General features: G+C 35.8%; 1 protein-coding gene across 5 annotated transcripts in view; it reads right to left on the bottom strand.

Moving 5' to 3' along the window:
* CSN1b (COP9 signalosome subunit 1b) overlaps nt 1-13,564 on the bottom strand; it is a 68,006-nt gene extending 54,442 nt beyond the window's left edge. For 2 of the 5 annotated variants that reach the window (XM_075368896.1, XM_075368899.1), the window contains exon 1: nt 7,668-7,893. In XM_075368896.1, the coding sequence (XP_075225011.1) occupies nt 7,668-7,751 (84 nt within the window). In that variant the 5' untranslated portion in view covers nt 7,752-7,893. Of the gene's footprint in view, nt 1-7,667; nt 7,896-13,176 lie in introns of those variants that run through there. The other 3 variants (XM_075368900.1, XM_075368897.1, XM_075368898.1) reach the window with 3 other exon arrangements.
* Nucleotides 13,565-13,909: the final 345 nt, after the last annotated feature.

The following is a 13,909-nucleotide window of genomic DNA, read 5'->3' as shown; positions in this document are numbered from 1 at the left end:
TAATACTTCTAAACAATTAAAAATATTTAATAGCCTGAATTTGGTGTTTTTTTTGTTTCACTAAAAAATACACAACATTCATGACAGGCATAGTTCAGTATAGCATAACCAAAATTTGACAGTAATACTGAAAGTAGATAAATTAATCTAGTTTATAAATGGAAGACAACCCCTCCACCCCATTTGTTTTTATTTAAATCTTTACCTCGTGTAAATTATTGTATTTATTTCACTTCACTGAAAATGAATAAGAATAAAATTTTCTAATTACTAACAGCAATAAGTAACTAGCAATAATATTTTAAAAATTTTCTTATGTGAACAATTATAGTAAATGATTCTTGACTTACTAGAGTAAGTTGCAGCAATTTTGTGTAACCTTCATTCAATCCAGCAAATTAAGCTACAGAATTCTTATCTAGTATCTACTCCAAAACCTATAAGGTTAATCGGTCTTTTTTTGCATATACCTAAGGCTCTGGTAAATAAAGCTGAAGAACTTCATGCCTAGTACCCAGTTAAAAAATACACTAAAACTTATAGCTCAGGTTCAAAAAAATTCTTTCTAATAGAATTTACCTAGTAGCATGAATTTCAATGAAAATTTAATCCAATTTCAATGAAAAAAAAACCCAAAACCTGACTAATATAGAAACAAAAAAAATTTCCAGCGTTAACAGAAACTTCACTGTCATGTGTACAATGTTACATATTACAGCATATGTGTGTTAAGAATTAGACATGCTAATATTCTACAGCCTAATACTATTTTGTTTATCTGCTACAAAATGTAAACATCTTATATGTTTTTAAATTATATAACTTGTGCCTTCAGTAAAGCCCATAAGAGCTAGGTACAGAGGGGGTTGCAGAAGGTGTCTTCCCCTACGGGGTCAGGATGTGCCTAATTGTTTGTTTGTTTGTTGTTTGTTAATGGCAATAGCTGATAAGGTAGTAACTAAAATAACACATAAATTCTGCTGTTTATCACTACATTGAAAACAACTAAGTCTGTACATAGCATGTGAATGATATAATACACTTCACATCTGATTCATCAATAATGAGACCAAATAAAAATATAGTAATGAGATTACGATTGAATGAAGAAAACACTAAATTCTAAATTATGGCATTTTTCAGGATCCTCTATAAAAGAAAAGGTACTTACGTATTAATGCCACCGCAGCTACAGCTTTATTTAAAAACAAAGTAGTCAGTCGGATTTCGTTGGAAAATGGGCCGATATAGAGTTTAACCATAGATTCAAAACAGTATCTTTATTCATTTTAATAAATGGTTATTTATATTTATTTATTTTATAAATATAATTTAACCAAACTTAACCTACGCTCGCTAACCTTGACTAATAAACAGGAGTGTTTTGATTATTTAAATAATAAATAATTGCAATTATTACTGAATTTATTAAATAAATACTCAAAAAATTAAGGTGTTAATTAGTCAAGGTTAGCAAGCGTAGGTTAAATTATATTTATAAAATAAATATTTATTTATTTTAACTCTATATCGGCCCATTTTCCACCGAAATCCAATTGACTACTTTGTTTTTAAATAAATCTGTAGCTGCGGTGGCATTAATATGTAAGTACCAAAGAAAAGATTCTCTATTAAAAAAAAAAACAATTCAGAATTGTTTAATATCATTTTTACAGCGGGAAAAATGATTTAAGAGAGTGAATGAGGAAAATAATTGGAAAGTACAATTTAAATAATCAAATTTCACCTTAAATAAGGAGACTAGATTATGCAGTCTAATAACAGACCTAAATTAAATTAATTAAATTTTATAATGTAGTATTATTTTAAAATAAAATGCACATAAAATAAATGCTTTATTTTAGGGAATAAAAGTGTTTAAAAAATGCAGAAGGTACAGAATATACCATATATATACCAGCTGATTATGCTGTTGAATCACAAAACATGTAAAATACGAGAAACAAATATTGCTTCCTATCTGCCTTTGTACTATTTGTACATTATATTTTGCAGCCAGATAGATTAATATAAAAAAATAAGTGTACGGCCTTATCTATTTATTTTTTGTGCTCTTATAAAGGTAATTTCATAGTATCCACACATAATAAGAAAATTTTGTTGATCCCATAAAATTATAATTTCACTATAATATAAAAATCCAAGGATGCATAATTTCATAGTTTGAAGATATCTTCTAACTATAAAGGTGTACTAATAATAACACGAAATCAACATTATTATACACAAAAGTACACATAGCACTTAATAGAATTAACACTAAAATAAATGGTAAATTATACTTTTTTTTAATTCTTTAACCTTCAAATTTTGAACATGACACCAACTTAAACCTTAGTAAACTTTTAGTGATTGTTTTTAATTTGTGCTTCCTTCTAAAAGTAAAAATTAAAAAAAAAACAGAAAAAGAAGAAAATTCTTTTTTAAAACTGAAAACTTTATTTGTTTTCAGTGTAAATCTTTTTTCACAAGACGTGAAAATATTGTTACAGAGTATTACTATGGATCTCTGGATTGAGGAATTAATATTTTTCCTTTAACAAAGTTTTAATAAAAAAAATACAGAACTGTGTACAAGACTATTAACAACCATAAATTACACAGGGTCCTTGAAATATATATATATATATATATATATATATATATATACACACACACACATCTCGATTCCCCCCCGAGGGGAGAAGATACCACCTCATAGCGTGTCCGGTCGCTACACCATCCCCTCCGTTCCTAGCCAGCAGTGGCTTTAACGGAGGACATCTTCTCACCCTCAAACTGACTGCACACCACAGCTTTCAGTCCAGGCCCCGCAGAGATGCCACCGATGCAGATGCCCCGAGGGACATCTGCATCGGTAAAGTTCACCCTGAGATAGTTTTTCGTGTTTATGCCTTCAGAATGAAGACAACGGACACCTGCAGCTACCACGTCGCCCTCAGGAACTAAGCTAGAAGCCTAACCGCGGAACGAAGACCCCGCGCCTAGACTAACTATTAAAGAGCCACTTTCTGAATGTCTCAGATCCGTACTAATAACCTCAACAACAAACTTTCCCACTAAAGTTTTATACATCGAAATTTAGACCTAGTTCCCTTAAGAACCCCGCTTAATACTAAAAATGAGTTTCTATCTGACTCCGCTCCGGTCTGCCCGGGAGAGGAGAATTAACGCCTACTCCCGCACAGCGCCATCACGGAGTCCCGCGTGACATTCACCATCATTCGCAGACCGCCGCCAAGACTCCCCTGCATACCACCAAAGCAGTACCCAGAGAAGCCCCGTCGACAGTGCCATTACCTCATTAGTGCCCCCGTCGGAGCGCGACCGCACCCTCAGGGGAAGAATAATCCCGCCCGCCGACAACGCCAGCAACTCCGCCGACAGCGTGATTAAATACATGCCACCAATACATCTAACCGAGGCACGCTGCCTTAAGCGCCTACCTTCGGCCAGTCAACTGCCCAGGCGGTCCCTAGCCACCCAGGTTCCTATCACCTACTAAATCCCTTCGGCAGCCCAGCTCAGGGCGAGGAAGCCAGCAACTATTGTCCACTCTCTACGAGTCCTCCAGTTGACTCGTAGATCCAAAATAGAGTTTACTCTCTCGAGTTCCCTAGCAACTCTGGTACGTTCAGCTTCGTACCGGGGACATATGTGAAGGACATGGTCCACGGTGTCATCGACCCTACAGACCGGACAGAAGCCGGAATCAAACAACCTAAACTTTGCCAATTTATCCCGAAAGGCACCATGTCCTGAGAGGAACTGAGTGGTATGCCGATTGGGAGATACCCAGCTAACCGCTCGCAACTCTCTAACATTGGGAAATATACCATGCGTATAACGACCTGTTAAAGAAGTATTCCACCTATCTTGCCAAGAGTCGAAACCTTGGTCTTCGATCTCACGCATACGCCCAGCAGTAAGAAAGCCTCCCTTCTTTGCAACATATCGCTGGCTACGTTCCGTAGCCGAAATATCTACAGGTTTGATGCCCGCGATCACAGTTACTGCCTCTCGCGAGACAGTCCTGTAACCATCGACAACCGCTAACAAAAGAAAACGCTGGGCTCGTAATAGAATGTCCCTATAACATTGGTACCGCAAACGATGAGCCCAGACGGGCGCAGCGTACAACATAATGGCCTCACAAACGCCTTTATAAAGAATCCGCATGGTACGGAAATTCAACCCCCAATCGGGATGGACCATTCTACGGACGCCGAAGAAAGCATCAACTGCCTTCTTCGCCACATACTGAAGGTGCTCCTTGAAGAGAAGCCTCTCATCAAGGATAACACCCAAACATTTCTGAAGGGTGACATACCTAATTGAACGGCCGTCCATCACAACCCGCGGATGGCGAGTTGCAGCTAAACGGCCCTTCAAAAACATCATAGTGGTTTTCTCCGCACTGAAAACCATCTTATGCTGAAGACTCCACAACCGCAAAACCCTACATGCCTGTGCCGCTCTGAGCTCGATCTCAGCACGCGGACTACCCTCAACCAGCAGCAGCCCATCGTCGGCATAAGCCACGACGCGACAGCCACTGGGCAAGCGCAGCCGCATGAGAGAGTCAAACACGATGGTCCAGACGAGTGGACCTATCACACTGCCCTGTGGACATCCTTTTGACAGGGTCTTTCCTACTTGCGAACTGCTGTCACGAAGGACAACAGTTCTTTCGCTGAAATAACTCGAGAGAGTCCTAATTTCTTCCTGCGTACAACCACGCTTCTGCAATTGAAACAAGGCAGAGGGCCACCACAAGTTATTAAATGCCCCGGATATGTCCAAGAAGACACCGAGTACATACTTGCACTCACTGCCTGAAGCCATATCCAGGACCCTAATAATCGCATCCTCTGTACTCTTACCGGGTCTAAAGCCATACTGGTCGTCCATCAGCATGTGATTCAAAGTAAGCCTACTATTAATGCGGAGGTAAAGTACCTTCTCGAAAATTTTTCCAACAACTGGTAAGAGCGTCAGAGGACGGTAAAAAGAACTAACGGTGGGGTCCTTGTCGCCACCCTTGAACAACAGCTTCAAGATTCCACGCTTCCAGCAAGCCGGGAAATACCCGGCAAACAAACACCTATTGAACACCCTAGTCAACGGGCCAAGAATTACAGGCAGGGTGCGAACAAGGAGCTCCACCGTGATACCATCATATCCGGGGGCTTTGTTCCTAGCAAGGCTACAGATTACTTGGCGGACTTCCGCCTCAGTAATCTCCAAAGACACAGAGTCCGTATTAAAATTTACAACCGCCGCTCGAACTCTCCGGTGATACGAGGTCTCACCAACCTCGGTATCATCGGGGAGCAGATCGTCCATCAGAAGAGATAGAACACGATCTTTCTAAACAACAACGCCGTCCTGGGTCGAGAGAGCCGACAGAAGACTGTCCTTTTTACGTTTGTGACCAAGTACACGATAAACAACACCCCAAGGGTCTTTATTCCCTTGCTCTTGAACAAAAGAGCGCCAGGAATCGCGTTTAGAAGTCCTAATTCTATGAAAATACTCGTTCCTTTTCTGACGATACTCCGCAAACAAGGCCTCGCGCCGGTCAGGATCACGCGCACGCTGTGCGGCTCTCCTGAGTCGGCCCACGGCCTGCTTTATCGCAGTCGTCCCGAGACCACCAACCAGCTACTCTCTCTCGACCCGTACTACGAGAGATTGAGAGTTCTGCGGCTTCAACCACCGCAGAGGAGAAATTCTCTGCCAGGTTATCTAGAGGGACCTCATCCAGGGTACGAGTGAACACCCGCATCCTGGCCGCAAGAATATTGGAAAACTTGGGCCAATCCGCCCGCCTGTGCAAGAAGCGCCCCTGCTGAACAGGGGCGTCCGCCCTAAAGACATCGCGCAGCCCATCTATCCAATCAAAAACTATGAGCCGATGGTCGTTTTCGCAATCATCGACTACAGACCAGTTCTGAATCCTACCAGGGATATCCTTGCCTATGGTAACATCAATGTTGGTACCAAGGAAGATCCTCCGCAATCCCACCGGGCCGGCGAAGGTTGCCGCCTCGCCGGCGACATTGAACACCTCAAAACGATGCTGCGCGATGAAGCCTTCTAGCAATTCTCCGCCGTCGTCTGTGATCCCACTGTGCCAAAGAAGCGATTTGGCATTCTCATCAACTCCTATAAGAATAGGACGACCCGCTACCAGCCTGATAATTCTATTTCATCTTTCCAAATGTAATTCAGTGGGATCTCTGTACTGAAAGTACGAACTAACCACAACTAGGTCGAAACCATCCACAGCAAGCTTAACAACGACATGATGCGTGTCAGAGGCTTGCCGTACAAAGATACTATCAATAGAACTTCCTGCACAGAACGGCGGATTTACTATCACCTACATGGAACTTATTCCAGCCTGAAAAACCTGGCAGGTCACCCTTGACAACATACGGGTGTTGGAGAAGCAAAAGATCGAGGCTCCGCTTTTCAACGACGTTACCTAACTCTACTTGGACCGCATAGGCACCCTGGGCACTGAGTTGACCGAACCTAACCATCGAGCGAGTTGAAGTAGACCTCAACCGCTCTTAAATAACTACCACACTCCCTACTATTGATGGAGTGCCTATGGTTTCTACGTAACCGCTTGCAGTTAACGCAGACCGGAGCCTCCTTCTTTTGCGGACAGTCGTCACGCTTGTGGCCCTCCTCACCACAATGCGCGCAGACCGACGAATATTTACAGAACTTGGCCCTATGGCCGAACCTACAACATTTGAAGCACCTCTGCACATCAAGGTATTCCTTGACGCGGTAAGAGCAAAATCGACGAAGACCCCACCCTCGGACAAAAACTTCTGGTGGAGACCATCACCTAATTCAAATACTTCGTGATACCGAGGGGCATCACGCTTTCCAGTCTTAAAGACTAACCTACACTGTTCTTTGAACGTGGCCGCATCCAAATCAGTATTCTGCTCCCGAATGAGAGACAGAACTTCCTCATCAGAGAGACCCCGCTCGATGTCATATATGATGACTCGGGGCTTTCTCAACCGCTTGGGGTCCACCTTAACCTCAAGCTTCTGCACCGCTGGAGAGTCCTTGATGACTTGGACCGTCTCCTTGTTATCCGCAACAACGACTAAACCCTTGCTGGTCTCCCTTATGTCTCGTATCCTAAGCCGATTCCAGTCGCCACGAAGGGCTTCCCGGAAATCGCGCTTCAATTCCTGACTCGTGGTCTTGGAGCCCTCCGCCTTGTTAACAAAAACTACCTCCGGCTTCTTTACCGCTTTGCTGGCCTCTCGTTTGGTCTTCAGGACCTCAGCGTAGCGCCTGGGCTGCGCTGGGGCCTGAACAACCACCTTGGGAGCCTTAACCTCTTGGGGCTTGGAGGCCAAGGCCTCGAAACCCTCACTTACCGCCGCAAAAGCTTCCCTCAGCTTACCTAGCCGGGGGAGAATTGTCTTCCTCGCACTCGAGCTGACCCCGCCGGGAAGTGAAAGAAAGTCTACCAAGTAGTCCAGGTCCTCCTGGACTACCTTCAACAGCAGGGCAGAACTACCAGGTCTGCCCTTAGAACTTTTAAAAGCCTCTACTACAGGGGAGGACCGCACCTGGGTGGGTGCCCCTGTATCCATCGCTTCGCTTACCTCGTCATCTGAGGAGCTAGTCGACGGTACCGGCGCTGGTTTCCTCTTCCGCCTGGACTTCTTTACTACTTGGAACTCCGACATGGCCGAAGATTCCCTAACGTATTTGAAAACCGACGAAATTCTCGCTGTCTCCCTATAAACTGGTTTAGGCAAGCCCACTGTGTGACGACTGCCCGCAGCGAGTACGGGCAGCTGGAGACCCTTACGTTCTCCTGTCACGCTACGTACCTCTTCGCCGCTGCTGGAACGATTGATTGATGCACTTATATACACACACAACACATACTACTAATTCGTAATATTAAGTTTTCCTATTTTCTATAATTTTTATAAGCAAATACTTTTTATATTACAGTAAAATCAGCCTCTTTAAGACTGTGCTATAATGATCTACTGTTATGCAATGATGAAAGATGACAGCAAAAATTAATTAAAAAAATATCTTTATATTGTCCACTGTAACTTTCCCTTTTCTCCTTTCCATTAACTTTTCCCCATTTTCTCCCGTTTTCTTTTTTCTATTTTCCCCTTCTTCCCTTTTTCCCCACATGTAAATTAGTCCAGTAGTGTTTTAGTCTATAGCGGACACTCATATCGGAAACATTGAAACGGAACCGTAAAATATTTAGTGCAGCGTATGTTGCTTTTACACCCAAGAGATAGCACTGTTTTTTTTTTTTTTAATGTTTTTATCTGTCACAGGTTTGACATTGTATAATAGTAGCTACATAAAAACGTGCAATTTGAATGCAACGTTGTGTCAAAATTTCAAAGCAGTCTGTGAAGAACTTTAAGATTTTGTACAAACAAACATTTATATTAGATAGATAAATGATAGATATAATAATAATATGATAGATATTTATGTTAGATAGATAAATAATTTTTTATTTATATAGATATTAGCATGATTCGCTGTTAATGTAACTAGTGGTGAAGGTAACTCATGCATAATTCTTGTATAATAGATGAATGTTCTTTTCAGTAGATGTGTTTTTGGGAATAGATGAATTTCTGGTATTTTTTTATGCTAATCTGTCTTTTATTTAATGTTTAAGGAAATTTTGAAAATCATGAATTTCATTCAATAAATTTTAGATTTGTAATGAATACACACTGAAATAAAAATTTTACATGGAAATAAAATTTTTGTGAAGATTTGTTGGAGATTTGTACATGTGTAAAATAGAAGGGTTTAACTATTTTAAAAATTTATAATATTTGTATCGGTGAAATGTTTACACAACACATCTACACATCTTTGTGTTTTGCTTTATGGTAATAACTACAATCTGTTTTGAGACTTATTATTGCTACCCATTAGATCATATGATTAGAGTAGATATTAGTTATCTGTATTTAGTGAGTTGAAACTGATTGCATTATTATCCTTATTGTCTCATTTTATTTATGTATTTTCACATTAGACATTAAAACATGTTAATTATCAGATTATGTATTGCACAAGTAATACATACATTTAATTATTCAATGAATATTGTTCTGAAAAAATGTTCATATTGAATGAATTTCATATAAAATTTCTTTTGATTATCAGTTTAGAAAATTAGGAAAATAGAGATATTTCAAAAAAAGATTACGTATTATTTATTAATTAGATTTTTGATAGCAAGACCTAAATTATATTCTGATTCTTTTTTAATTAGGTAAAAAATTTTTTTATTTGTAATTACCAAATTTTAATTAGGGAAATATGTGAATTATTTTTTTATTCTTTGCGCATGCAGTTTAGCTTGAAATGGGCCTGGCAACTTCGATAAGAATCGTGAAAAAAATTCACTATAAGTTTTTAATATGTTTACCATAATTTTATTCATTAAAAATGGTATTTTTGATAAACATTATGTTACTCAAAATATTCTATTTGTTGAATAAAATAAACAAAATATTTAACCCAAGTTGAACGATTCAAGAACTTTAAAATGCAAGAAATATAAAAATTGTCCTTGATTTGAACTTCGACTAAAAAAAAAGGGGTTGAATCTAGAACCTCTACTTCATTTAAAAATATTTATAATCAATTCAATTGTTTATAATCAATGATTATTATTACAAATAAAAAAATTTTTTACCTAATTAAAAAAGAATCAGAATATAATTTAGGTCTTGCTATCAAAAATCTAATTAATAAATAATACGTAATCTTTTTTTGAAATATCTCTATTTTCCTAATTTTCTAAACTGATAATCAAAAGAAATTTTATATGAAATTCATTCAATATGAACATTTTTTCAGAACAATATTCATTGAATAATTAAATGTATGTATTACTTGTGCAATACATAATCTGATAATTAACATGTTTTAATGTCTAATGTGAAAATACATAAATAAAATGAGACAATAAGGATAATAATGCAATCAGTTTCAACTCACTAAATACAGATAACTAATATCTACTCTAATCATATGATCTAATGGGTAGCAATAATAAGTCTCAAAACAGATTGTAGTTATTACCATAAAGCAAAACACAAAGATGTGTAGATGTGTTGTGTAAACATTTCACCGATACAAATATTATAAATTTTTAAAATAGTTAAACCCTTCTATTTTACACATGTACAAATCTCCAACAAATCTTCACAAAAATTTTATTTCCATGTAAAATTTTTATTTCAGTGTGTATTCATTACAAATCTAAAATTTATTGAATGAAATTCATGATTTTCAAAATTTCCTTAAACATTAAATAAAAGACAGATTAGCATAAAAAAATACCAGAAATTCATCTATTCCCAAAAACACATCTACTGAAAAGAACATTCATCTATTATACAAGAATTATGCATGAGTTACCTTCACCACTAGTTACATTAACAGCGAATCATGCTAATATCTATATAAATAAAAAATTATTTATCTATCTAACATAAATATCTATCATATTATTATCATATCTATCATTTATCTATCTAATATAAATGTTTGTTTGTACAAAATCTTAAATCTCTTAAAGTTCTTCACAGACTGCTTTGAAATTTTGACACAACGTTGCATTCAAATTGCACGTTTTTATGTAGCTACTATTATACAATGTCAAACCTGTGACAGATAAAAACATTTAAAAAAAAAAACAGTGCTATCTCTTGGGTGTAAAAGCAACATACGCTGCACTAAATATTTTATGGTTCCGTTTCAATGTTTCCGATATGAGTGTCCGCTATAGACTAAAACACTACTGGACTAATTTACATGTGGGGAATAAGGGAAGAAGGGGAAAATAGAAAAAATAAAACGGGAGAAAATGGGGAAAAGTTAATGGATAGGAGAAAAGGGAAAGATTACAGAGAAATAAGAGAAAGAGAAATGGAAATAAGAAAATAATTGGCATATTGTTTCTTCAAAATAATATAGCAAAGGACCCAGGTTAGAAAGTTGATACGTTTGTTATTTTCTTACGTAAATTTATATTATTAGTACATTACTTTTTTTACTTTTTATTGTTGCATGTTCATTTTGTAAGATACATTATAGATCCAAATATTTGCATATGTTAATTTACATTATCAGGCAGTGATTTTAGTCAAAATATTAAATAAATTCCAAATTTTTTGTATGCATTAGAAAATGTATAAAAATCAAATTTATAGATTTTTATAGGCCCTTAAATTTATATTATACATTTCTTTGTTATAAAATGCATTCTTTGGCTGAAAATGAAAATTTATAGATTTTTATAAGCGCTTAAATTTATAGTATACATTTCTTATTTATAAAATGCTTATTGATAATACAAATTAAAATTATTATGAAAAAAGTACACTGTTGTCAACAAAAGATTAATACACACTGTTTTAATGAACATAATAAAAGTATAAATTTATGTAAAAATAAAAAAAATAAAATTAACAAATAATATTAACATGAATTAAAATAAATAAAAATGATTAGAGAAATGGGATTTGGGAAGTCATTCTCATTATGAGAGTGAAAGTAAAATGCAATTTATTAAAGAGAACTACAGCTTGGCATTTTAATCCTATAAAGTAGTAATTATATTTAATATGTAACTTTTGGTAACTCAGCGAATAAGCAGACTTATTCATACGAGGTTATCAATTTCCTAACTTCTGAAAAATTTAACAATAAATCTTGAACTAGAAATCTATTACATTAAACTATTCATGCAGAACAAATACAACAGAATTTTTTTTAATCGCATGTAAATTGTTATTTACCACATGCAAATGAACAAAAAATGTGGATTATCTTTTTAGAATAGCCATTTTCAACTAAGGTAAGGTAGAATTGCATGAAAACATACTTCTATCCAGAACTTCAAAAAATAAATAAACAGAAACTGTAGATATTTTTAATCATATGAAACAGACTTCATCTATAAACAAATGAATTCTGATTGAGGCTTAAGAGACATTATATAGATCACATCATTATAAAATAAATTATAAATACAAAAATAAATTCCTATAGTAAACAATAATAATAAATTACAACAGTTTTTAATTGCAACATAAAAGTAGTGTAATTAAAGTCTGGAATCAAAATTTTTCTCTTCCAGTATTGCCATCTGAATAGGAGTTTAAAGTACAGTGTATTTTTGGTGAAGTTATCTGACCTGTTTTTGATAAATGTGCTTTTGATAACTGCTCACATGGATTTAAATTTTTATTGCTTCAATCAGATTTTAAATTATCATAATACAATCTTTTATCATTATGAATAACTTCAGCATAAATTTGTTTGTAATTTTTCAAGTTATCGGACAAGCTATATTTTGATATTTCAAGGAGATTTCTTAACATAGAGTTATATTTTACAATTCCTTTAGTAATTCACTTTTTTTAAGGGCAAGATAAAAAGCCTTCTAAAACTCATACAGAAAATTGTTCAATTTTTCATCAAAGCCAACTTTGTTATTATTTTCCTAATTTGTTTCTGACAAGGTTAATAAATTTCAATCTTTAATTAAGGGCAATTGGCCTTAAGGGCTTTAATAGTGATCAGTCCTGGTCAGGTATGCTGGTAGGCTCTGACTCAATCAGAACTGACCAGTGTAAGTCATCAATACAACCTGGTATAGGTTGCATTGCACGCTAAGCTTTTAATTTATACTTGAAGGTTCACTGTGAAATTTGTTTAGTTGTTTTCTTAATCTAAGTTTTTATTTTTTTAAAACAGGTAACATTTCTTTCTAATAATCATTTGTAGGCGCCTTTTATTTTCTTGTAATTTTTATTGTAATTACTACCTATTGTTTGATTAACAATCGAAATGTCCATTTAGTACTTAATTTTAAATGAAGTATGGAAATTGTATTCTTAAAATAAGCCCGGTTCATAATCACTGGCAATTTCACACAATTCAAAAGAAATTTATACGATCCCTAACTTCTATTCAAGTCGTGGTATTAGTTAAATTATGAACTATAAATTCTATCAACTAGTGAAAGTAATAACCATACGTATTTTATCAAGAAATTTTCCCTTGTACTAACAGAAATAAGGTTATGAAAAAATTTACCTGAAACATGGCAGATTGCATAGGGGGTAAGGGCATTGTCCAAATCATACAAAATTATTCACTCTTTCTTCTAGATGTTAAGCTGAAAAATCTTCACAAATACATAAATAAATTGAAATTTGAAACCACTAAAGAGAACAGTACACTACACAGAGGCCATTGCCATAGAATCGATCCGTCCAAGTTTTCTACAATAGCGGCAAAAGCGACAACTTGAAAAAGTATGGTGTTTTCCAGCCTTAAATTTTGAATAGGTAATTTTCATTCAAACTGAATGAAATGTTCGCAGGCATTGAAAATTCAAACTAGAGTGATTATTGTGAATGAAAGTCCTTAAGTCTAAATAAAATTTGGCAATGAAAGTTAAAGTTCACGAACAGTAGTAGTTGTCAAAAACTATAAAAATCTAAAATTACAAAGTAATTAAAATTAAATTCTTCACTAGCGTCTATGCAATACAAGATTTGAGTCCTTGGTATAACATTTAAAAAATTTAGAACAGTCTGTAAATCACGGCAGTACACTTAAAGGTAAAATTATTAAAACTTTACCTTCGAGTCGTTAGCTGGGATTTGCTACAACTTTTGTTTTAAATCAAATTTATGAAGCTAGATCAGAGTAAAAAAACTCGCCTTAAAAGTATGCAGAGTCGATTTACCACCTTTTCTACAGATTTGATTTCTTATTATACCATCCCGAAAATTTCCTTAAAAGTTTATCAATATTATATAGT

The sequence above is a fragment of the Lycorma delicatula genome, chromosome 6 (genome assembly GCF_047948215.1).
Source record: "Lycorma delicatula isolate Av1 chromosome 6, ASM4794821v1, whole genome shotgun sequence".
Classification (NCBI taxonomy): domain Eukaryota; kingdom Metazoa; phylum Arthropoda; class Insecta; order Hemiptera; family Fulgoridae; genus Lycorma; species Lycorma delicatula.
The sequence above is the reverse complement of the archived record's forward strand: the minus strand, read 5'-3'. Positions and strand labels throughout refer to the sequence as shown.